General features: G+C 38.7%; 1 protein-coding gene across 3 annotated transcripts in view; it reads left to right on the top strand.

Moving 5' to 3' along the window:
* ADAMTS6 (ADAM metallopeptidase with thrombospondin type 1 motif 6) overlaps positions 1–22605 on the top strand; it is a 171380-nt gene extending 148775 nt beyond the window's left edge. For all 3 annotated transcript variants that reach the window (XM_086628944.1, XM_086628943.1, XM_086628942.1), the window contains 4 exons: positions 4054–4258; positions 13589–13765; positions 15011–15167; positions 22496–22605. In XM_086628944.1, the coding sequence (XP_086485070.1) occupies positions 4054–4258; positions 13589–13765; positions 15011–15167; positions 22496–22605 (649 nt within the window). The remainder of the gene's footprint in view (positions 1–4053; positions 4259–13588; positions 13766–15010; positions 15168–22495) is intronic.
* Positions 22606–26784: the final 4179 nt, after the last annotated feature.

The following is a 26784-nucleotide window of genomic DNA, read 5'->3' as shown; positions in this document are numbered from 1 at the left end:
GCTGGGGACTGTTCTTCAGGCAACAATGACAGAAGAATCTTGAGGTGAGACTAACTTTGCTGTAGATATTATATTACATACTAAATGTTTGCTGTATTTTTGAGTATAATTATTATGTTAAAATTTGGGTTGAATTGTTCACATGAGAAATGGCAAATATAGAAACTGCTTAGTAGACCAAGCCATTTACTGATAATAGTTTTGTGAAACAACTTTCTCTCCAGGATACTCAGTGTTGTACAGTAACGCTGTGTGCCTTCAGGATTAGGTGCCTACTTGGTTATGTCTGTTCAGTTTTATTTCTAAAGATAGCTGTATGCTATATATTGAGAAGATAATTAAAAACACAGCTGTTCATTTGTTAAAAAATGAAATTTGGCAAGGATCTGTAGCATAGCTTAATCTTACTACAAAAGCTGTCTAGAAACAGTTGCGATATTTTTCACTAGAAAATAATTTCAGCATATGCACAACAGCTCCTTGTGTTTTGAGACAAATAAAACTTGTGGAAAAAATGGAAGAGATACAATAGTTAATTGATTCACAAACTCTGGTTAGTTTACGTTTGGTGATAATCTATAGCTGTATTCTAATTAAGTATGAAAATCATTAAGGACAATTAATTGTAGATACTGCATAATAAAGAAATGCTATGGTCGTTTTTAAATGCCACTTAGAAACTGTAAAGTTGTAGCCTGAAGGACCCTGGGAGGAACGAGACAAGGCTATAATCCATTAAAATCCCAACAGGTCTTTATGAAGCCAGTTTCTTCCTAGAGTATCAACTGCTTCCCTGGTGTGGTGACTGGTTGCAGGATGGCAGAACAGTGTCTTCTACCCTTACTCTCCCTGTGTCGTGTACTGGCTATCTCTGCAGACCCTCCCCTGCTACCAAAACCCTACCACATAAACACAGCACCCTACCATACTCATAAACTGAAGTGGTTACTCTGCTCTCACCTTGAGTGTGTTTGAATGTGAATGTACTGTCTCATAAACAGATCTAAAGTAGGTCTACTCATTGTCCCCACACTTGATGTGTAAATATATGTTTACCCTGCAAGGATATGCACTTGAATTCTGTTTGCATAACACTAGCATGGCTACAAGTGCACTAACTAAACTCTCACACCATGTACCTGGGAGTAGAACTTGGGAAGTGGTCACTTTTGGTCAGTTCCTTTTTACCGAACACAACCCTGTCCCTTCCTTTATGTGGCTTAATATTAACAACACTTCAAAAAGTAGTGTTAACATAGTTATTTCAAACTAATTAATTTTTATTTTTTGCATTGACATTATTTAAAACACAAAAACAAGAAAAAAATCTCCAACCCACAGAGTGATACACTTCTGGGTTCTTCGTGCAGTACAGCAGGGACATTGATGAACATGGTGAAACTCAAGTAATTGAGATTCAAAAAGTGGATAGTGTATGCTAATCAGCATCTGCTTGAATATGTCAGAGCAGTTCTGCCCATATCTGCCTCCGTTCTGATATGCCCCACAGGGTGGATACAAAGTGCCAAACTCCTAAGGAAGGGTTCTTGATTCTGTAAATAGTGAGAGGAAGGCTGTTAAAATAACACATAGTTACCCGAAGAAGTTTGACCCTTTTGGCTGGAAGATATATCACCCAGTAAGACTTACTCTTTACATCAAGTGGCCAAGTATTTCCTGTTTTAATTAACATAATTCCACTTTCCTTGTGGTGTATACCAAAAGTTATGAAAATGTTACTCTTTCTAACTGGATGCCAGTCATATTACACTTGGATGTCTCTGAGCAGCAGCAAAGACTATGTGTGGTCACAGTATTTTGCTTGTTATTACAATAAGTAACTCTCAAAGTTCCAGATTTTAGTAAATGATACAGGTAACTCTCATAGTTCTAAGAATTATATATAGTACTGTCTTGTCATGCAGTATAAACGTAAAAAGTACCTGAGAATGCACTTGAGCAAATGATGTGCCAACTAAAAATTAACACTTCAGCCTCTCCAAAGCTCTGAAGAGCTCCTAATTCTCCCTACTGTGGTAAAAGCATAAGTTCGTGGTGAAGAAACACAAATTAATTCCCTCTTGCTGGGAAATTGATGACAGAATATGGATAGAGGGACCTTGACAGGCTGGAGAGATGGGCCTGTGAGAACCTAATGACGTTCAACAAGGCCAAGTGCAAGGTCCTGCACGTGGGTCGGGGCAATCCCAAGCACAAGTACAGGCTGGGCGGAGAATGGATTGAGAGCAGCACTGAGGAAAAGGACTTGGGAGTGCTGGTGGATGAGAAGCTCGACATGAGGCGGCAATGTGCACTTGCAGCCCAGAAAGCCAACCGTATCCTGGGCTGCATCCAAAGAAGTGTGGCCAGCAGGTTGAGGGAGGTAATTCTGCCGCTCTACTCTGCTCTCGTGAGACCCCACCCGGAATACTGCATTCAGCTCTGGAGTCCCCAACACAAGAAGGACATGGAGCTGCTGGAGTGAGTCCAGAGGAGGGCCGTGAAGATGATCCGAGGGCTGCCTGTGAAGACAGGCTGAGAAAGTTGGGGCCGTTTAGCCTGGAGAAGAGAAGGCTTCAGGGTGATCTTATCACAGCCTTTCAGTACTTAAAGGGGGCCTACAGGAAAGCTGGAAAGGGACTTTTTACAAGGGTATGTAGTGATAGGACAAGGGGCAATGGCTTTAAACTGAAAGATGGGATATTTAGATTAGATATAAGGAAGAAATTTTTTACATTGAGAGTGGTGAGGCACTGGAACAGGTTTCCCAGAGAAGTTGTGGATGCCCCATCCCTGGAAATGTTCAAGGCCAGACTGGATGAGGCTTTGGGCAAGCTGGTGTAGTGGAGGGTTTCTCTGCCCATGGCAGGGGGGTTGGAAGTTGGAACTAGATGATCTTTGAGGTCCCTTCCAACCCTAACCATTCTATGATTCTATGATTCTGTTATATTTACTTGCATCTCTGAATTGATCTGGGTTCGTGTTAGAATATATTACACGTTCAGAAACACAAGACAGGATATCAGGACTTTTTTTTGACAAATCTTGTGAGGCAGCTCCAAGCAGGACCTTCAGGAAGATCACAGTGACTGGCATGGCTGGCGTTTTTGGCATGTTGGTAATATGTGATAGCATGCTAGGCTTTATCTTCATCCTTTCCAAGCATGATTCAGGCAAGTGTATCTAATCAACATACGAAATACTGAAGATCAGTCCTGCTTGACAATGTAAGAGATGTTTTCAGTGAATTGAGCTGATTAACCATCCATCAGTAGGAAAAAAACCTCCAAACATTACAACCTGATTAACAGCTGCTTTAATCTCTATTGCCACACAAAGTAATCTAAATATACTGTACAACTCCTGACTTTTACTGTGTACATGCAAAGACTCAGAAGTTCCCTCTAGCAGCTATCATGCAGTGCTTTAAATTTTTTGAATACTTGTTGGGGTCTTTTTTTTATATAATGAATGAATGTTTTACTACCGTTCGCTTTACTTACTCTATAAATATTTTGCATTTCAGTATAGCCTTTTATAAAAAAGATTTTAAAAAATTCATAATCAAATGAGAATTAATTCTCAAAAAGTCCAATTTTGAGATCAAATTATTTTATTGTAATGATACTAGAGAGGCAACCATCTTGGTTTTTAACTTATGCTGTGACCTACAGCAGTGGTTCCCAAACATTTCCAGTTGAAAACTACTTCCAGAGAAATAATTTCAGGCAAGTTCAATACAAATCTACTTAAAATAGCTGCATTTTTTTCAGGCTCAACACTCCTTTCTAACTACTATCGCCTAGGCTGGAAATCGCTGCTTTAGAAAAATATAAAGTAGTAGTATTATTGGAAGATATGATTGCAGTGAGGCATAAATTAAAATGTTCAATAAAAAGACCCATAACTTTCTGCTTTATTTCACTGTGAATATATGTATTGTTAACAATGATGTAAGTTTAGTAATTTAAACTATTTGGATTCTGGGTTTGTGCAATTATCTGCTCTGTTTCTGAAATGCATTAACTGAGTCTCCTAACTTTTTCTATCCAGATGGTTTATAGGAGATTGGTCAGAATGCAGTAAGACCTGTGATGGAGGAATGCGTTCACGAACGGTTCTCTGTATCAGAAAGATCAGACCTTCTGAGGAGGAGACACTGGACACTACCAACTGTTTAACACATCGGCCTATTGAAAAAGAGCCTTGTAACAATCAGTCCTGTCCCCCACAGTGGGTCACTTTGGACTGGTCAGAAGTAAGGAAATTTTGCTGTGTTAGTTCATTGGTAATAGTGGAGAGGAGAGCTCTGACCACTGAATGTTAGTCCATTTTCTGTCGCTGCTTGCTGAGTAAAGGATTAATAAATTCAAAGCCTCATAGATTTAGTATTGAGGCAGTTATTTCTTTATTCTTTCCTTCTGTGTTGTCAGTTCTGTTCTTTTGTCAAAGGATTATGACCTGTTACTATTAATCATAGTAGAAAAACAGTAATATAAAAAATAGAATAGTAAAGTAGTAAAAAAAACCCTATGAAACAAAAAAAAACACCCTAGAATAGCTGTATGGTATGAGATAATTCTCTTAAAGAAAAAAGCCATTTCAATTGTTTTTTGAACAAGCAAAAAGCTGGATAGTAGAGATGGTGAGTTTACAATATCAGAGGCCAGAATAAACTGCATTTATTTTTTCTGAAGTAACCATGCTGATGTAAAGCATCAGCTTTCTTAGCAACATGCCTCGAGGCAGACCTGAAAGTTGGAGTTAGAAATCTGTGTTCGATCAGGGGGTTATGATCTTGTAGCAATTACTGAGACTTGGTGGGACAGCTCGCATGACTGGAATGTGGTCATGGATGGCTATGTCCTCTTCAGGAAAGACAGGCCAGCAAGGCGAGGTGGTGGAGTTGCTCTTTATGTGAGGGAGTAACTAGGGTGCATTGAGTTCTGTCTAGGGGCGGATCAGGAGCAAGTTGAGAGCTTGTGGGTGCAAGCTCTCATTACAGACCATGGGATCAGGATGAGAAGGTGATGACGCCTTCTACAGGCAGCTGACAGCGGTCTCGCAAATGCAGGCCCTGGTTGTCATGGGGGACTTCAACTGTCCTGATATCTGCTGGAAGGCCTGCTCAGCCAACCATCCACAGTCCAGGAGGTTCCTTCAGTGCATTGATGATAACTTCCTGATGCAAATGGTGGATGAGCCTGCTAGGAGAGGAGTGCTGCTGGATCTTGTTCTCACTAATAAGAAGGGTCTGGTTGAAGCGCTGAAGGTCGAGGGTAGCCTTGGTTGTAGTGACCATGAAATGGTGGAGTTCAGGATCTCATGTGGCAGGAAGAGAATACCTAGCAGAACTAGAACCCTGGACTTCAGTAGGGCCAACTTTGATCTTTTCAAACAATTGCTAGGAGAAATCCCATGGGACAGAGCACTGGAAGGTAGAGGGGCCCAAGATAGTTGATTAGCCTTCAAGGACCTCTTCTTCCGAGCTCAAGACCGGTGCATCCCAACAGGTAGGAAATCAAGAAAGGGCACCAAGAGACCTGCATGGTTAAATGGGGAACTGTTGGGCAAACTCAAGTGGAAAAAGAGAGTGTACAGATCATGGAAGGAGGGGCAGGCCACTTGGGAGGAATATAGGTCTGCTGTCAGAGGATGTAGGGAGGCAACTAGGAAAGCTAAGACCTCCTTGGAATTAAACTTTGCAAGAAAGGTCAAGGATAACAGAAAGGGCTTCTTTAAATACATCGCAGATAAAACTAACACTAGAGGCAATGTAGGCCCACTGGTGAATGAGGAGGGTGCCCTGGTGACGGAGGATAAGAAGAAGGCAGAGTTACCGAATGCCTTCTTTGCCTCAGTCTATACTGCTGGAGGCTATCCTGATGAGCCCCGGAACCCTGAGGCTCCTGAGGAAGTCAGGATAGAGGAGGAGTCTACCTGGGTTGATGAGGACTTGGTTAGGGGCCAGTTAAGCAACCTGACCATCCATAAATCCATGGGTCCTGATGGGATGCATCTGCGGGTGCTGAGGGAGCTGGCGGATGTCATTGCCAGGCCACTCGCCATCATCTTTGCTAAATCGTGGGGAACTGGAGAGGTACCTGAGGACTGGAGGAAAGCAAATGTCACTCCAGTCTTCAAAAAGGGCAAGAAGGAAGGCCCAGGTAACTATAGACCGGTCAGCTTCACCTCCATCCCTGGAAAGATAATGGAACAACTTATGCTTGGTGCTGTCTCTAGGCATATCAAGGATAAGAGGGTCATTAGGGGCAGTCAACGTGGCTTCACTAAGGGGAAGTCGTGCTTGACAAACCTGATAGCCTTTTATGAGGACATCAGCCAGTGGGTGGATGATGGTAGAGCAGTGGATGTGGTCTATCTTGACTTCAGTAAGGCTTTTGACACAGTCTCCCACAGCATCCTCACAGCTATATTGAGGAAGTGTGGTCTGGATGATCAGATAGTGAGGTGGATTGTGAACTGGCTGAAGGATAGAAGCCAGAGAGTAGTGGTCAATGGGACAGAGTCCAGTTGGAGGACTGTATCCAGTGGAGTCCCTCAGGGGTCGGTACTGGGACCTGTATTGTTCAACATATTCATCGATGATTTGGATGAGGGAATAGAGTGCATGGTCAGCAAGTCTGCTGATGACACTAAACTGGGAGGAGTGGCTGACACACCTGAAGGCTGTGCTGCCATTCAGAGAGACCTGGACAGGCGGGAGAGTTGGGCGGGGAGAAATTTAATGAAATACAACAAGGGCAAGTGTAGAGTCTTGCACCTGGGTAAGAACAACCCCATGTACCAGTACAAGCTGGGGACTGAACTGCTGGGGAACAGCACAGGGGAAAGGGACCTGGGGGTCCTGGTGGACAGCAGGATGACCATGAGCCAGCAATGTGCCCTTGTGGCCAAGAAGGCCAATGGCATCCTGGGGGGTATTAGAAGGGGTGTGGTTAGTAGGTCAAGAGAGGTTCTCCTCCCCCTCTACTCTGCCCTGGTGAGGCCGCATCTGGAATATTGTTTCCAGTTCTGGGCCCCTCAGTTCAAGAAGGACAAGGAACTGCTTGAGAGGGTCCAGTGCAGGGCCACAAAGATGATTAAGGGAGTGGAGCATCTCCCTTATGAGGAAAGGCTGAGGGAGCTGGGTCTCTTAAGCTTGGAGAAGAGGAGACTGAAGGGGGACCTCATTAATGTTTATAAATATGTAAAGGGTGACTGTCATGAGGATGGAGCCAGACTCTTCTCACTGGCATCCAATGATAGGACAAGGGGAAATGGATATAAGCTGGAACATAGGAGGTTCTGCTTAAGCATGAGGAAGAACTTCTTCTCAGTGAGGGTAACAGAATATTGGAACAGGCTTCCCAGAGAGATTGTGGAGTCTCCTTCTCTGGAGATGTTCAAAACCCGCCTGGACGCATTCTTGTGTGATCTGATCTAGGTGGTCCTGCTCAGGCAGGGGCATTGGACTAGATGATCCTTGGAGGTCCCTTCCAATCCCTAACATTCTGTGATTCTGTGATTCTCTTTATTAAAGAAAGAAAATTTTTGTTAATTATGGTGAAATCTGTTATAATATAAGCCAAGCTTACAGTATACCTTATACTGATTCAAGTATAAAATTTGAAGAATGTGAACCAGTGCAACTGAAAGGAAAGGCAGATACATTTGAATGGGACTGCATCACATGCAAATAAGAGTGCAAAGTTGTCTGAATACTTTTTCACATCCTTACTATCCTGGACTCTCATCTTACCCCACCTTTTTTCTCAAAGTATCCTTTGGAGTACTTAGAAGTTAGGATTTCCTGAGTTTCCGTGTCTGTGGCCTTGCTGTCAAATGCAGTTGAATCATTTACTTGCTTTCATAAATTGATTAAACTATGTTTTAAAATTAATTAATTCGGGATTTTGTCCCACTGCTTCTTGGAAAACTATTCCTGAACTTCAATCTTCGAATCGCAAGAAGTGTTCTCATGTTCTAGTTCTAGGCCAGTTTATACCTGTTTGTTTTTGTTACTTGAAACAGCCCTACTTCCTTTCCAACTATTATTTATCAGCAATGAATTAATCTTGATCCTCTTCTGCTTTCATATTTCAGTTTGAAGTAATCTTTTTGGGAATGGATGAGTAGTGTTAAATGTATATATTATCCCAGAGGAGGTTTCTCGAGTGCCTCATTCTTCGGTTTCCTGCCTCTACTGAAAATACCCATAACTTACAGTGTATCAGTATATGCTAAATAAGCTTCTTCCATTCCACAGCTATCACATAGTGATTATGTAAAGTAATATATACACACACTGTTAGTATATCCATATATTTATAATCCTTTTTTCTTTTTTTTTTTTTCCCTGGAACTGCACACTCTTGCATGTCATACTGCTAATATTCACTTAGTTTGAATTATTAATGTGTTCATGGTTGTCCAGTTCTTTTGTAGAGCATACCTGTGTAGCATCAAGGTCACTTAGTCATCTGTGCTATCTCCTAGTTTCAGTAATTTCAGAAACACTGAACAACTGAAACTACTTTTGTATGAACATCATTAAGTAGACTGGAAAGAAATATGAATCAGAACAGTCCTGTGACTGATCCTAGAAGGTCTTTGTAGGTAGCATCTCTAAATCTTAAACTTTACCCAGTTGTCATCTCCCTTTCAGATACTTTAGTGAAGCCCAGGTAGGTTAGAACTGTGCCACTTTCTTTGTCTGAAAAAACCAAAAGGAGACAATTAGAATAAACTGGGATGATTTATCAATGATATACCCATGTTTCTTTGTAGCCCATTTTCTGTGTACTTGCTTGCCTTTAAACAGTGTTTCATTCGAAGTAAAGGATAAATCACTGGACACTCTAAAGAATGTTGGTGTGCCTGTAGTTGCACAGACCTCTTCACACAGATAGTTTTAGCTCCAAAAGTTGTTACAGTCTCTGGAAATGCAAAGCATAAAGAAGGAAGCCTACTGGCATCACTGAGCACCCATAGAAGTGGTACGGAACATCTCTTACCATAATTTGTTAATACAATTAATATAGTACACTAAATCGCAGAATGATTGAGGTTGGAAGGTATCTCTGGAGGTCATCTTGTCCAACCTCTCCTGCTCAAGCAGGGACACCTAGAGACACTTACCCAGAGCTATGTCCAGACAGCTTTTTAATATCTGCAAGAATGGAGACTTCATCTGCTGATAGTTAATAGTCTAAGCATTATGTCAGTGCTTAAAAGTAGTAATATCTACATGTTAAATCATATGAACTGCCATGGAAGCCGTTGTTCTTCTCCTTGCTATCTGAATTTCATGAAGGTATACTCTCCATCTGTTCTTGTTAGCTGAAGAAACTACTTCTGTAGAATTATTACTATTATAATAATATACATTCTTAGAACAAAAGAAAAATGTGTCAATTTGCTGTACTGTTCAGCTGGTTTTGGTCTGCAAAGAATTATGAATGAAATGCCACTCTGAGAGCTTTTATCTCAAAGAAAAATCTTCTAAAATATAGTGTGAATTTCTGAAATTTTTTTATGTTTTCATTAATTTATGAGACACATGCTATTGCTTATGTTTTGAATCTCTTGTTACTTGTACTAGGTTTTCTTAATAATCCACTGTCATAAACCAGATAAATCATTCCAAGACTATACCTCAATCTGTCCCTAGTTTTATTCAGTTTAAGATAACAGGTATTTTTTTTTAATCAGTTCCATAAAAGATGTCAGCTTTATATCCTGAAACCTGTAGAAAAGTGGTTTCTTTCAGCTTTTCTCAGTGTAGGTCAGGACCTCAAGAAACCTAGAAATGGCAAAGTAAATCTTGAAGTGAGTACTGTTCTACATGCAGAACAGTAGTTTTTTACCCCACTGTTAGCTAGTGTTTTACACAAAAATAAGGCACCAAAATCAAAGCAGGAAAGGTATTAAATGGTCTTTGTCCCTATCTGTATTCCAGTGTATTCCAGTACAGTGTATTCCAGCCCTTTGAATCTGACAGAGTGGAGAGGAAAGGAGTGAGAAGGAAGGAAGGAATGAGTGAGAGGGGATGTTCAGTTGAAGACTCTTATCATACCATAGCTGTGGCGTTGACAGTTTGCAAGCTCTTTGCATCCATTATCACAGTACTTTATTTCCAACCGGAATATTTAGGCATCATCTCAATACTAACAAATAGTAGTATCCATATGACAAGTTACAGAGCCGTAGATTGATGTTGTCTATGTGCTATTGCTCTTTAGCTGCCTCATTGACATTGCTCACTGATACATCATCCTTAGAGCTGTCAACATTGCCACCCTCATATGACACTTGAACAAATTTTTAAGGCCTTCACATCCTGCCTTTTACACAGCAAGAGCGTGTTAGAATTTTGAACAAAATCATTCTAATCTAAAGAGCTAAGCTCTACAAGCATCTGGTTGTCATGGTGTTTAATCAGGATTGTGAAAAAGTTCCATTTTAATATAATGAGAAAAATAGCGCTTTTTTCTGTTCGAGGTTCCCAGAAACATGAAAATGAAAACAAGGATGAACTCAAAAAGTGAAGAGTTGAACACTGCTTCCATTGAAACCAATGGCAAACCTTGCTACGTTTCTCTGGAATACAAGTTCTAAAGTTTTGTTTTCATACTCTACAAAAGCAATATGTGATACAAATTAAACAATTATAGAACTCTTCGCATTTGTTGGGTGTCAATATAGTTACACTTTTTTTTAGTCTTCAGTGATAATTAACAAGAAATTGTGTATCATTTTGGTCAGAGAAACAAAAACATTTTGTAAACATAGGGGTTAAATAAAGTAATTAGAAGAATGTAAAAGTGTTTTTATCAAGTAGTAATTAAAGCTAACAGTGTCTTGCTCAGTGGAGTGTAGTCATTCTCGGGTAATATCAGTTTTGCCATAAAGTTTTTCACACTTTGCAACAGTTGAGCTTTGACTGCCCACTGTAAATTACTTCCTTTATTTTTACAGATAGTAAAATTAACCAGCAAAAAGTAATGTAAGGATTTCTTGAGAAGAGCCTTATCAGACAAGCACATTTACTTTGCATTCATAGTACTGTTAGTCATGACTTACACTGAGTGAGTCAAAAATTCTAGAAGCATTTAGTACTGGAACACACTTTTCCCTGTTTTTGTTTGTCTGGGTATTTTGCTTTTTTTTGTTAAATTCTATTTAACATGCTTTTTCTTTCTGGTGATTCAGTATTATTGTAGGCAACCTATTTCCTTACTTCACTTTCATTTCTGGGGACAGGCTGTAGTCCATCTTATTTAGTGGAATTTTGACTATGACTGCAAAGAAGTGATTTTTTTTAAGGGATTTTATTTTCTTCTGGTACCAGTAGCTGAAAGAAGATTTTTCTCAGATAACAGCTTACACATAGGTAAACAAGCGTGTCTTCAAGAAGGACAAGAAGATGAATGCACTTAAATTCAAATTTTGATCCTCGAACTAGGTTATTTGCTAACACATTCTAGGGGTTGTGAAACAGCATAGACACATTGGGTTTTGACATTTTTGACAAGACCCTTTCAACCATGTCTCTCTTCTGTTTATTTTTGACAGAATGCTCAGTCACTGAGAAGAAGAGATTGAGTGCAAGTGATTTTTAAGCACTCAGCTAGGAAGGAGCACTTGCTTTTAGTTCCTGCTTAAGTGTCAGGCATTTACATGAAATACTTGTGGGAGAAAATACACGCAACATTCTGTGGAACTTGGACCAGAACTGAAGAGTCGTGATCATGATGCTGAAGACGGCACATATTCATTGTTATTCTTTTCTGGTCTCTATTTAGCATTAATATTCTTTTTGCAGTTCAACTAGAGAAACAGAGATCTTTCTTTTCTTACTTCCCTCCTTCCCCTAGTTTTCTAGTAGGCAGGTATTTGTGGTACACAAGATTTGAGGTTAAAGCCCCTTCAGTGTGAGGGTGATTGAACCTGGCTATTCTGTATCAGAAATCTGAACACTTAACTACTGCAGATAAGGAGGCAGTACATTGATAGGAAAGAATAGGATAGGATAGGAAAGGAAAGGTTAAATTTAAAGTAAACTGATTATATACCCATTTTGCAGTTCTGAATTATGAACTCCAAATGGAGGATCCATCTCTTTGCATCCCAATGTAAATTCCTAAATCTAAGCAGAGATAAGATCTAGGATAAACCTGTCCATTCTGTATTGACTAGTTTCGGTGACTCCTGCTGAGATATGTTCTTAAAGACCTTGTTTCGAGGTATGTATATAGATAGATACACCTTTACATATGTATAGGGAATATCGATATCTTACATAGTACTGTGGAACTATTTTAAAATTTCTTTAAGTTAGGCAGAGATGTTTCAGGATTAGCCATACAACAGTAAAGTCTGGATCACTCAAATTGTTTTTTGAAAATGAATCTTAGGGCTTTTCTTTTTTCCATTTATATACTGACCTGTTTTGGATGCGTGGAAGGCCTTTGGTGTGCAACCTCTTGCATATTGCTTCAGTTCCACATAGTAGTATTTCCCAGATAATGTTTTGTCTCTACAGCTGCTTTCATATGAAAGACATTTCCAATCTTGACAGGTTTAGCATAATCTGTATGTAAGGTTAATGCTATCAGAAACTGATTCTGGTCCAAGTACTGCAGATACGCATATGGGATAAAGGTTGATGTGCCAGTAGGGAATTCTAAAACTGTGCTTGCAAAATCTCCTGGTCAGATGTTGAAGAGGGACTGATTTGTGGAAGGTCTTGAGTTTTAATTTTGTTAGCTCTTGTCTCTTCCCCATTCAGCAGTTGTGCTAATGTAAATGACGGTTAATAGTAGCAAAAAGAAAGGAGAAGTGACGGGAAACTAATATGAAGAGAAAGAAAAGCAGAGGTCATCAGACCAGCTTCTTTTCAAATTCCTGTTTTATTATCTGCTTGCTGTTAGAATGAGCAGAGGAGTGGTAAAAGAAGGAAAAACAAGAATTGTGTGAAAACAGGATTAAAATTTAAGTAGGAATGGAGAGAAAAGCAGGCGTTGTGGAAGAGGATACAGTATTTCTGTCTGAATAGTCTGGTTCCAATGGAATCCAGTAAAGCGTTTATCTTCCCATATGTTTTTCGAGGAAACGTGTTCATTGCAGCTCAGCAGTCTCTAAGGTGGAGAAAGACTGTACTAAGGTCTTATTAAGAACAGTGAGTTCTACTTTTAATTTCTGGATTGCACACTCAGGTTTGTTTCATAGTAGTGCTACATGTGGCAGACCTTTCTACTTCGCGGCATAGTGCTTTTCTTAAACCTCTCCTAAAGGCTCTTATATATAAAAGTAAATAATAACACCATAGCCTAAATATAAGTAGCAAAGGAAATCTACTTTTGTAAAATTAAAACTTAGAAAAACTTGAATTTAATAAAGCAATCATCAGTCAGCTTGTGTTTCTAAACATTTTAAAATTATCATCATCTTGAGGAAATTGTGATTATAGTTTAGTTAATAATACCATAAATACATTCTCCTGTTTTCTGTAATAACATTTCTAACACTTTTATTGACTTTTTACTAACATTTTCATTATTTGTTTATACCAATATTTTTTCAGTGCACACCAAAGTGTGGCCCAGGATTCAAACACCGAATTGTTCTGTGCAAAAGCAGCGATCTTTTAAAAACTTTTCCAGCCGCACAATGCCAAGAGGAAAGCAAACCGCCAGTCCGCATCCGATGTAGTTTAGGTCGATGTCCTCCTCCTCGCTGGGTTACTGGAGACTGGGGACAGGTAACATGGCTCATATAAGTATATATTGCTTAGTCTCCTACACATTAGCACCTTATATGGATAAGATATTGCTGGAAATTTCTAAGAGATGATTCCCATGACTGAAACAAAAGCTTCTGCCCTGTTTGTATCGAGTTGAAATGTGATTCTGAATGATGGTTATCTGTTGAACTATAAAAGATTTGCTGACAGCAATCTAGTTTCTACTGGATGAGTTTCTGTATGCATTTAAAAAAAAAAATAAATAGTCCTTATTACAGTGTTTTTGAAATGGGATTTTGGAATACAGCAACATTGCGTGGTTTAGTATTTTTAAAAAACATTTAACTTCCTTGAGAAACGATGGAAATACAAAGGCAATTCCTATTTTAGTAAGATATATATATATATATATATAAGGCTGCCAAAAAGACTTTGAGATTTATATAATTATACGTAAAATACACTGAATTACCAGACAGGGAGCTAAATTGTTACAGGACGGGCTGAATAGCGCTGCCACTATGAAGTGTTTCTAAGTATGACATATGGACTTTCCTCCTTTCTTTATGTGTTTGCATCTCAGTTATGATCAATGGCCTGTTTTTAAAGTAATAAATGAATGTTTCAGTTTCTAAGTTTGCTGAGTAATTTACCAGTAATGAAAGTAAAACAGTTTGGCTCAACTAACCGGGAGACAGTAATTTGTGGTATTACAGTCTATTCAGCTTTTTTTTTATGGTAGTTACTCAGATGCATGTTTGTCTTAAATTGATATTGTACTAACCTGCTGTTTAGTTACAGAAATTAAAAAATGTTTTGAAACAGCGAAGTATTTTTGATTGAAAGATAGTTTCCTTTTTCCTTAACAAAAGTCCTCTTGCAGATTTGAATTCTTGTTCTTGGTTTTTCTTCTTTATTCTAAAGTGATTATTTCTCTCTTGAAAACATGCACTTAAACTCAGATATGGTATATGAAATAGTGTAAATTATAGCCTTATACCTCAAGTCAGAACTGTTCAGGGAGCTAACGTTGCATTGTGTTTTATTTTCTTTGGAAGACAGGTGATCGCATATACTATCAAAAAAGAAAAATTCTAAACTATTTTATGAAAATTGTTTTCTATGTTAACCAAATCTCTTCAGATACCCGTCTTCTTTAAAATTTGTACATGTGTGCTGTTCCTGATTCCTTTCCTGTTATCTTGTTTTATATTTAAAAACTGGATCCAAGCTGCTTTACTTTTTTATCTTTCTTATTTTTAGTGCTCTGCACAGTGTGGTCTTGGGCAACAGATGAGAACAGTACAGTGCCTCTCATACACTGGACAAGCATCCAGTGAGTGTCCAGAAACACTTAGACCTCCATCAATGCAGCAGTGTGAAAGTAAATGTGACAGTACTCCCATTTCCAACACAGAAGGTAAGTTTGCCATCTTAATATAATTTATTCTGGAGAGAGTAAAGTGACAGGGTCAGTATTACTGCATTAATTTATTAGTAAAAGCCTCCATGACATCATCTCTCAGACTGTGAATGAATTTTTTACAATTATTTTCTAGTCATTGTAGTTCAAAGGTGAAGTCAATAAAAAACTAAATACAGGTTCTTTGTTTAAAAAAACACCCTTGGAAATATATAGCCGAAGTCATGGACAAAATACTATTCTTTTGGGTCATTGATTTTCCAATCTCTTTATTGTTTCAATGGAAATGTCAATAATAGCAGGGGGAGCATGATATACTTCGCATCCGCTGACCTTCTGCCTGCTTCATCAGTGGTTAACATAACAACGTAGTGGCAACAATAGTTAATTACATGTTCATTGAAAGACTAGGATCACAGATTTCATCCTTCATGGTGCTACAAGCCTGTTCTTACACTTTGACTTATCTGTCAGCTTCTTCTAATTAACTTTAATTTCTTGTATTTATAATGCTTGTTTGAAATAATTACAGATTTTTTTACATGATACAGTCTAATTTAAGCAGACTATTAACTAGCTTCATCGTAACATATTTTTGCTAGAGGATATATTAGATAATAATGTCAAAATGAGCTCATTAATGTTTATCATAGAATCACGGAATTATAGCGTGGTTTGAGTTGAAAGGGACCTTAAGAATCATCTAGTTCAAACCCTCTTGCCATGGGCAGGGACACCCTCCACTGGATTCACGTTGCTCAAAGCCTCATCCAACCTGGCCTTGAACACTTCCAGGGATGGGGCATCCACAACTTCTCTGGGAAACCTGTTTCAGTCTTTCACCACCCTCATTGTAAAAAATTTCTTCCTTATATCTAATCTAAATCTCCCCTCTTTCAGTTTAAAGCCATTGCCCCTTGTCCTATCACTACCCGCCCCTGTAAAAAGTCCGTCTCCAACATTTTGTAGGCCTCCTTTAGGTACTGTAAGGCTGCTGGAAGGTCTCCCCAGAGCTTTCTCTTCTCCAGGCTGAACAACCCCAACTCTCAGCCTGTCTTCATAGCAGAGGTGCTCCAGCCCTCAGATCAACTTCATGGCCCTCCTCTGGACCCGCTCCAACTGCTCCACATCCTTCTTGTGTTGGGGACTCCAAAGATGAATGCGGTATTCCAGGTGGGGTCTCACAAGAGCAGAGTAGAGGGGCAGAATCACCTCCCTCAACCTGCTGGCCACGCTTCTTTGGATCTAGCCCAGGATATGGCTGGCTTTCTGGACTGCAAGCGTACATTGCCGGCTCATGTTGAGCTTCTTACCAACCAACACCGTGAAGTTCTCCTCCTCAGGGTGGCTCCCAATCTATTCTCCACCCTGCCTGTACTTGTGCTTGGGGTTGCCTCATAAGTTGAACTTGAGGTTCTCACAGGCCCACCTCTCCAGCCTGTCAAGGTCCCTCTGGATGGCATCCCTTCCCTCCAGCATGCCGATGGCACCACACAGCTTCTGATCTGGAGACTTTAGGAAAGGCTCCAGATCTGAACTCATGAATTGTCCAAGCCAACCTAGTAGGAAATGCTATCTTTGAAGTAGCATTGGATGCTAGGTATTAAAAAAAAGTTTCCTTTTTAATTGTAAAAATTTAGATTAGTTGCTTACAAGCTGAATACAATTCATTTTGTGTGGAAGAGAAACAGGCTGAAAGAGTTGGGGCTGTTCAGCCTGGAGAAGAGGAGGCTCCGGGGTGACCTTATAGCGGTCTTCCAGTACCTCAAGGGGGCCTACAGGAAAGATGGGGAGAGGCTGTTCAGGAGGGCCAGTTGTGATAGGACAAGGGGTAATGGTTTTAAAATAGAGGGAGGTAGATTCAGGTTGGATATTAGGAAAAAATTTTTTACCATGAGAGTTGTAGTACACTGGAACAGGTTGCCCAGAGAGGTGGTGGATGCTCCATCCCTGGAGACGTTCAAGGCCCGGTTGGATGAGGCCCTGAGCAACCTGATCTAGTTGGAGATATCCCTGTTCCTTGCAGGGGGGTTGGACTAGATGACCTTTGAAGGTCCCTTCCAGCCCTAACGATTCTATGATTCTATGATTCTATGAAAAGGAAAAAAATATTTCTAAAACACGTGTGTCCAAAAATCTAGAAAGACTGTACAGCAATAATAGTTCTTTGAAAACAGTTTTGATTCTGCAAATTTTGATATTCCCTAAATTTTGAGCACTTGACTGCAACATCACTAACACTGCTCCTTTTAACATAACTAATTGCTGTGCAGTATATAATGGAGTATCTTTTACACCAGTTCTCCAGCTACATTGGATTTTAATATCCTATTTATATGGAAGAATACTCTGATTTTAAATTGAAATACAAAATGCAAATTTTTGCTACAGTCTACCTTGATTTGATGTTCAGTCAATACCTACTGTATCCGTTCACGTTCATGCCATAGATTCTTAGTTGTCATAAAAGTCCATAAATAGAGATGTCTGTGATGAAACGGGAGCATACTAAGATCCTCTCAGAAATACACTGATGATTCAGTGTATGAGCACTTTAATTTACTGCTTGGAAGTTTTAATTTTAAATAGAGGCTTATCTTCCCAAGTTGTCATTTCAAAAACATCTTCATAATAGAGTTTTCCTTAATAGAGTATAAAAATTTTCATAGTAGAGTTTTCCTTAATAGAGTATAAAAATTTCCGTAATAGAGTAATTCTCACATATATGTTTAGTGCTCTCAGGTAATCTTTAAGTGATGATTATCAATCTAGGAAAGTTTCTGCCCTTTAAAGTTCAAAGGCTAAATGATATTTTATTTCCAAACACAGATGTCGACTTTTTCCAAAGTAAAGAAGGTGATAAAGTACTTGTAAATGGGCGTGATTTAGTCTCAGTCTCCTCTTAATTTCAAGATGACTAGGTCATGTTGTTATTTATAGTCATTATTTTAGTGATTCTTCAGTATTATCAGGAAAAGATGATAATCTCCTATAGATGAATACTATCAGGGAGTTTCTGTGTGTGATCTGTGTACACGGTGGGTGGCCATGGACTTCTTTTCAGTGGAACTGTGGAAGGTGACTGTGGAAAGTAAGCCTGTTGGTAATGACGGTTTTGAGGGACCTACACCTTTACTGGAAAATTTCTGGGATCCACAAACAGAAAATATTGAAAATCAAGTGATGGTATTCCAGATGAACTTTGGCCTGCACTCTGAGTGAGCCAGGTGCGAGTCTGCTCCTTACTGACAGCCATGCAGTCTCATTAGTGCAGTTAGGAAGAATCAAAACGGGGAAAAGACACAGCACCATCTCTTCCAATGGCTAGAGTTCCCAACATGTTGCCACTTAGCATCTCATTTTTGCTTATGTCCCACATTGGCGATATTTACTGGAAACCACTGATTGTAACTGGCTCAAATGACTTAAAAGGAAATGGAATCTCAAAGTTCATTTAACAATTTCAAATACCTACATCCTTTCAGAAAAACCTTACTGCAATCAGTTAAATGCTAAGGGTGCCCTATCTCAAAATTAGACAAAAAATTTGTCTTCAAGGTATTTTTTCAATACTTTTGCAAGTATTTCTTAAATAAATACTCTAATTTATGCATATTTCAGAGCTTCTATGAAATACTGAATATAGAAAGCACAAACTGAGGATTTGCAGAATAATGTGCATATATTGCACATTTTCTGTCTTAAAAAAATTCTCTTAGACACAAGAGGAGCTGACATCTCTTGTGTTAGTGAAGTGTTAGCCTTTAAACAGAGAGGCATGTCTTTTTCAGGATACTAGGGATGATGGAAAGCTTGTAAGATTTCAAGGGCTAACTAATCCTAAAGAGCACAACAATTTTTGGAAAAGTAATACTTTCTAAGAAAGAAATATTTGAGTTCTGGTATCTCCTTGTGAATGTATTTGTGAGACAGGCATACTGTGCTCGTACACTCGCTTCTGTCTTGCTCCAGGCGCAGTGGAATGTGAACTGTGTATCAGTGTTTGGGTTTCAGGGAAGGAGTCAGGTCTCTGAGAGGGAGTGTTCTGCCCTCGGGAGTGCCTGTGCATGGGAGAGCATACCTGCTCGAACCTGGAGGGTTTGTCCGCATCCCACCTCGGAGCACTGCCACGTGCTGTGGGCCCCGCTGTGGGACAAAAGCAACTTCAGCAACAGGTCATTAGTTTGCAGAAAGGTAAGGCCAGCTGAGGGAATTCCCTTCCCATTTCAAACCCCAGTAAAACTCCCGATTCCCTTCACTTGCCAAACTCCAGTGCTCGCAGCCTGTGGAACCCATTCAGCAATTTCTGGACAATTTCATTCTGCTAACCCTAGATAAAAACGTACATGTTTTTAAAGAAGATTGAGCCACTCTGCAGTGTAATGATCATGTTGGTAAAGCTTGGAAGCACTTTCTCAGGGAAAGTACGGGTTGTTTACATAAAACAAGAGCCAAAATTTTGGGGATACAGAAATAGTAAAAGAATGTTACAATATATCTTGTCACATTTTACATCTGCTTTAGCTCTTTTTTTCCTTTAAACTCTTCATTGCTGATTTAGAATATTGTAGATGGAGTTTTGATGGGCTGCCACTGAGGAGGGTAGCATTGCATTTGCTGCTGGAAGTGAACTGCAGGCAGCATGTACCACACGATTTGAAATGTATTCAGAATTACTTTATTCTCTTAAGCATGTATATGTCTGCTGAATCTAAACTGCGTAAGCCCATCTGAAACTTTACCTGAAAAACTATTTTATCTATTTTTATGTCATTTCAGTTTTCCTTGTATTTTGTGTGATATGTCTTTGCAGTCTCTTTAGCTGAAAGGACAGTGACATTCTGTGATTTTATGACAGTAACATGGTACTTAATATCATAGTGTTTTCTGATCTAGCCACAAAGTTCAGGACCGGAGAGATTAATATATGTTGCTTACTGAAACTTAACAGTAGTTACTAGGAAGAAAAAGGGCTCTGCTATACCTCTTCCATTCAACCACAGGCCTGTGAAGAATAGGCTGCTTCATCAGCCACCATATCTATTTCAAAACTGATTTTTAAAACAGAAGTTGTAGGCAACTTCCAGAATATTGTGTCACTGCTGTCCAAATGGCATTGGCTGAACAGGGTCCAGTTTTAGTCAAGAGGAAGAGTAACTTAAAGAAACCTGAAATAGGATAATTTCAAACCCTACTTTTAGTAAAAATGTGGTTAGTGGCTTTACCTGTATTTAAATACAATGTGTATGAGGTTTATTTTTGGGATTGAGAAACTTTTTGCATCTCATCAAGATCAAGTGAACCTTTTTATTCCTCACTTAATTCATAGTTCACCATCTGTCTCTTCTATATTCCCAATCTTCACAAACACAAGGACTTGAAATATTTCTGGAAGATATTTGACCTCTTTTGGGAAGAGTTTTTACAATTCGGTGAAACAGTGACTGTGTGCAGTTGCTGATAGAGAAATATGTCTGTTTCAGCCAGATACCCCTGAAGTCTTTTCTCCTGGCATCCAACTCTGTTTCCAAATTCAGAATTAAAAAATTAGAAAAGTAGCTAAAATCTAGCTATAAGAGTGCATATTGCCGTTATCATAAATAACATTCAGTACAGACCCTGAAGTTCAGCCTCGCTAATGCTTTCCTAGGTTCAAGTACTAGAAATTCTCATCTTCACTTAGCTTGCTGCTACAGTATGCTTGCAGCGTGAACGCACTGTCCATAACTACCTGTTCCAGAGCAAAACAGTGCACTAGGAGATTGTATGTGGAAGGAAGACATACAAGAATAGCTGAATGATTGTACATGCTGATTGTGTTTCTTTCACTTTTACTTTTTCCTTTTCTTGCCTGTTTGGTGTGTCTGTTGTCTCTTTCATAATTGGCTTACAGACATCTTGGAGTCAAGGATTGTTTTCTGTCAGGCCTTGGAGCAACAGCACCCTGACCTCCAGTCTTCACTTCTAGATATCAAATCAATACAAAATATGATAATGGTCAAAGTACAGCTAGTTAATCTCCATTTTATTCACATTTTCTTTATAGCTGTTGTAATTTGAGGAAAATGTAGGAGGAAGCCAGTATCAAATGCAGCCTTAAAAGAGTGAAAACTTATAGCGTTCTTTCGAGACAAATAATTGTCTGAGAAATTAATCTAATTTCATTCTTCCCATCACTTAATTTTTGTAATTCAAACTTGTAGGGTTTACTTTTTCGCTCTATAGATCTCTTCCATCTTCCTACATGTGAAGCAAAGCTCCTTGCCAAAGTCCTGTTTTAATATCGGTCTGGAAGAAATTTTTAAGTAAAAATCCCTTATCAGACATCTATCTCAATATTCACTCCAGTGCAAAAGAAATCTGCAGCAGCAACATCTGAGCTTTAGAACCTGAGTGTACCCCTGAGCTCTCAGATACAGCTGTATGTCCAGCTGTATCAGGATAAGAACAGGGCATGGACCAAACTACTCCATTCCCTGTTCCCATCTTCTTTCTACAGAAAGGAAACTGAGCCAGAGGAGAACTACAGTGTATTTCAGCAGTCCTCCTATAACGTACCCCCACAAGTCACTTTAGATACAACCTGTGTGAGACGGAAATGAAGAAATCCTTCCTCCGCAGTGGTTGAGCTCTCGTTTTCCCTTCCTGAGAGAGTTACCTGCCAGTATGACAATAGCTGCTGAGGCAGTAAGCCCAGCATATAGGGAAAGCACAACTTTGAAAAAAAGCTGTTATATGTCTATTACAGGCATAAAAATGCCTTTTCCTCCTGCGTAAAAGAAATCGTGGATGTGTGGAACCAAGCCCAAAGTGTTATCCACCATTCAGTCCAGTCACTGAACTCACTGTTGGTGCCTTTATTCATAACACTTGTCATTTTCTTGATCCCTGTTAGCTGCAATGCAAATTCTATTTCGAGGATTCTTACAAATGCAGAGGCATGGTACCAAATAGTGTGAATCGTGTTAGATTTTGGATAACCTCTCATGGATGGATAAAACTACTCCTGAGAAAGAAGCTATAAAAGTATTGTAAGAAAAATGACTCACATTTCCTAGCTGTCTAAAGTGATCATTTATCCCAATAAATGACAATTCTTCCAAGATAAAGCGGACACACCTCTAAATATCTGGGAGAGAAGCCCTGCAAACATTTTTACAGCTCTTTAAAATATATTGTGTGCACTAGGCTGGACTAGAAAGAGTAGCAAGTTACAAAGAGGGCAAGGTAGATGGATAGAGAAGCAGCATGTTAAATGTCAAAATTTCTTTGTACTTTAATTTTTATTTCTGATTTTTTTTCTCTTTAATGCTCTGAATTATTAGAGTGCAAAGATGTGAACAAAGTGGCATATTGCCCACTGGTGCTGAAGTTCAAGTTCTGCAGTCGAGCATACTTCAGACAGATGTGCTGCAAGACCTGCCAAGGACACTGACCCACAGAAAGCACAAGAATGTGCCTTGTTATTATCATTGTAGAAGAGTGTCCATCGAAGAGAGCCACACAGCGGAATGAGATTGACGTCCTTGCAAATGCATTACCCTGTGGAAAACTTAACCACTGGTCAGCCCCAGCTGACAGGATTTCAATATTATTTTAACTTCTGTGAAGTGGGATTTATTAATCCAAAGTGCTGGACACAGTATATGGAGGGGATGCCAAATTGGAAAGATTCACACAACACATATAGAATAGCTTACTGTGGAACATTTGTGTTCTTTTGACTAAATCAAATAGTCTGTTTACCTCCTTGGACCATTAAAATAATTTTTATTATGGACTTAGCAATGACACTGAATCCATTTGTATTTAAAACTGTTTAAAATGTAGCTGTTATGACTTGGTCTACTATGGAAGTAAAGAAGAATCAAAAAAATGTTAAGTCATAGCTTAAAAATGTTAACTATTTTATCTAACGACACAGCACCACAATTTAAATTATAAAATGAGCTTGGAAATGTTATTTAAGGAGCAGAAATTTAAAAAAAAAAATGTATTTTTTCCTTCATTCCACCCAATTCCCTTTGGAGTAATCCATATTTCCTGAACACTGCTGTGAGCCATATATAAAGCTATACTAAATAGAAAAACCATGAGGGACTTAGTTTTAAGAGGTGCAACAGTTATTGCAGTGGTGCATGAAATACAAGTGTGCTATGAAACAAAATGAAATCTGTGTTGCAGGTTTATAGCCATCTTAGCATTGTACGAGTGAAGCTGAGATTTCCACTGAAAGGGACCACATTTCAGTATCATGGAGGAGGCAGACTCCAACAGTGATGAAGACTGTATTGCCAGCTTCTTCACTACTACCGTATAGGCTGCTTAGAACTTACACTTAGACTCCAGCTCATTTTTGTTTACAACACCAGCCACAAAGAAGAAACAACTTTGTGGGCATCTAGATCTGGTTTACATGTTACTTTTGACTCTTCAAAACTACAGAATTCCAGTGCAGAAGATAAGCTTACTGTGTAATAGCAACAGTCCTTTGCAAAGCTGAAAGTTAAAATAGATTCCAAATGTTCCCTTCTTTGATACCACAGCAGAAGGGCATTTGTTTATGAGGAAAGGCTATGTGGATGTGCAGTTCAGGAACACATCCGAGTGGGCAAGGATTACAACCAAAGAATAAACGACTCATGGAGGTATCTAGATTCTGTTCAAACGAGAAGTCGAAAGTGTGCTTGAGCCAAGAGGCCTGTTGGGCTATCAGGAGTAAGGCACACTGGAAAATGAGTGGCTGGAAGGAGGTCTTGCCACCTTCACCTAAATGGCCAGGTACATATTTAAAGCTGGAACGTATTTAAAGCTAGGGGCAGCTTTCAGCGTGAGACTGGAACAAACTTGTGCCCCTGGGTTAGTAGCTAGATGCCTTAACTGTTCTGCTGCCATACTCCACTTATTTTTAATATTCACCAAATATTTTGCATTTTTAAATGTGAAACCAAACTACTTAGGCAAGTCACATTCAAGAATCTACCATAAAAAATTAATTGTGCTCCTCTTCCCCTTCGCTTTTCAGTAACAGACTCAACAAGGAGATAAGGAAAGTGCGTACTTGTTTATTAATATATTGTACTTGAACACTTACATTTTGCAGCAGGTACTTGATGAATGTGCTTTTGTGTCCAACTATGCCTCCTTTGTTGTAGTGCAATTAAAATTATGTGAACAATAACATGTTACAAATTCAAGTTCTAACTCAAATAGCACTTTTTAAAAAAGTACTCATTTCAGTGAAAAATGATTCCAAAATGTCATGAGATTGAACTGTACCAGTGTATTTTACCAATAACAAGCCAAACGTGTTGCACACTATTTGCTAATGTGAATTAATGTGGAACAATGGATATTGTTAACAGGACTTATACTATGAAATCCCCCCGAAGTATTGACAATCTATCCACGGGATTTTGCGTAACCCACGTATTCATGACCATCAAATTCCTGTCATCTGCTACCTCTTGCCAGTATTTTCACTTCCATACACCTGCGACCAGTGGAATTCATTTTCAGTTGGCTTGCATGTATTCACGTATGCTTATCTGCTGCTTTCATCACCATATAAACATTTCCTGTTAAAACTGACACTAGTAGATAAAAAACCCCCGTCCTTGGGAGTTGCACATGGGGATCGAGGGCAGTATGTAGTCCTCTGTTAAGTGAATCGACTTTCTATATGCTTTTGACAAAACACCTTGGTGCTAGCATGCCCTGGCTAGGTCAAAAATACGATGAAAGGGAAAGGGCTTGCTATGGCATTCCCTGAGCGAGAGACCTCTTTGTATCAGGGTCCGTTTTTCTCCAGGGAATGATTTTGTTGATCAGCTAATGTGTCTTTTCAGCTAACAAGAAAAGGGTTTTCTGTCTATTCGAAGGAAGCCTTTTTTTTTTTTTACCTCACTTAAGACATTAAAATTGTAAGGAGTGTTTCCAAAGACACATTTTTCTCTCTTACTGGTGCTAGAACACTCGGGAGTCTGATGTTTACTCTGCAACATAACAGCACTGAGGCTAGAATTTAAAGAACTCCCTGGAGCAACATTGAATTGTATTGTTAAAGGGAACAAAAAATAGAATGTGTGTGGATTTACAAACTAAGCAACACTTCAGACTAAACCCTGAAGTGAAACCTAATTCGAAGAGAAAGATCAGTTTCCACAGCACAGTTCATTGCTGCTGCTACAGTGTAGCCATCTGTATAATCTAAGCTAAATAGTGTTATATTCCTAAATAGTGACAAAAGGACTGTTTGATTAGGCTTTAAATATGACAGGCCTAGAATCAAATAGTAATACACAAAATGCAGAAATCAATCTGGTGCCAGTACTTCCACTGAGCAATACTATCTGCTGAAGAAGATCAAAACAGAGAGAAAAATCTAGAGATTAACTCTTCAAGGTGTGTACACCCAAAAATAGTCCATTTCGTTAGAAACTTTGTAATGGAGTGAATGTCACATAGATATCCTTAATAATACAGACTGAAATTACCTTTGTATTATTGTGATTAGTTGCTTATTATTTTATACTCAGTATTAATGTGGTACACTGTTACTTTATTATTATTATTTTTGCTTTTGTAAATTATATTCTAATTTATTGTCATGTTTCTTAACACTTGTTCTACATGCATTCTCCTGCTTGTAACGAAAACAAAAATATTGTAACACTTGATGCAGTGAAATTTCACACCAGGCACAGATTTGTTTTTAACATAGATAATTTAGTAAAATAAAACTGCAGCTTTTAAGAATGATACCCATGATACAGTTGTCTATTCCGTGATTTACAGTTACTAGAATTTTGTGTGCTTAACGTTTGTTTCGTCAGATGCATCAAAAAATATATAAGATGTTTTCTTTCAAATAACATCTATATGATACGCTAGAATCCTGTCCTTGGCAGCAGCGATGTTTCTCATATATAGGCAAAACAATAAGGAAAAGGAAAAAGTCAAGAAAATGGTCGTGTGCATTATTAGATAATATTTTACCCTAAGCAGTAATGTAGATCAAGAATTAAATTAATGGCAGCAAAAATATCGTGTACTTCTTGGAATGATTTCATTAACAGCCAGTCAATAATAATGCTAACAATAAAATGTCCTTCTTGTATTGAGCTTTTAAGGTTTTTATCTGAAGTTTATCTAAGCCATAATGTTTTTAACTATAAAGAAAAAAGTCATTTCAGAAGATTTGGTGCTTAAGTCACTGTTGCTGAGAGATGCTTTTTTTCTTATCTGATACAGTAAAAATACCGTGCATGGAAGCCTCTGATCAAGTCCTATGAAATAGTTCTTGTTTCTCAGTTAAAATCTAGTTTCTGGTTTAATGAAAATACTCTACTATTATGAGCAAGATGTTAAAGAGAACCTTAAATATTTTGATAAGGTTTTTACTAATTTTGGTTATTCTTTTTTATTCTAATTACAATGAGGCTTAAAAAAAACAATTACAAGTTTTAAAGTTATGGTTATTTCTACCTGTGCTCCATCACCAAGTTTTATTGCCCTACAGATCAGAAGTGAAAGATGGAGTAGTCTTAGTAAATAACACAGTCTAATAACAGTTTTCTGTGACATTCCAAAACTTTGTTGACTTGCCTCCCAT

Source organism: Tauraco erythrolophus, chromosome Z, assembly GCF_009769465.1.
Source record: "Tauraco erythrolophus isolate bTauEry1 chromosome Z, bTauEry1.pri, whole genome shotgun sequence".
In the NCBI taxonomy this organism is placed as follows: Eukaryota; Metazoa; Chordata; class Aves; order Musophagiformes; family Musophagidae; genus Tauraco; species Tauraco erythrolophus.
Note: the sequence above shows the minus strand (reverse complement) of the source record. Positions and strands in the feature narration are given on the sequence as shown.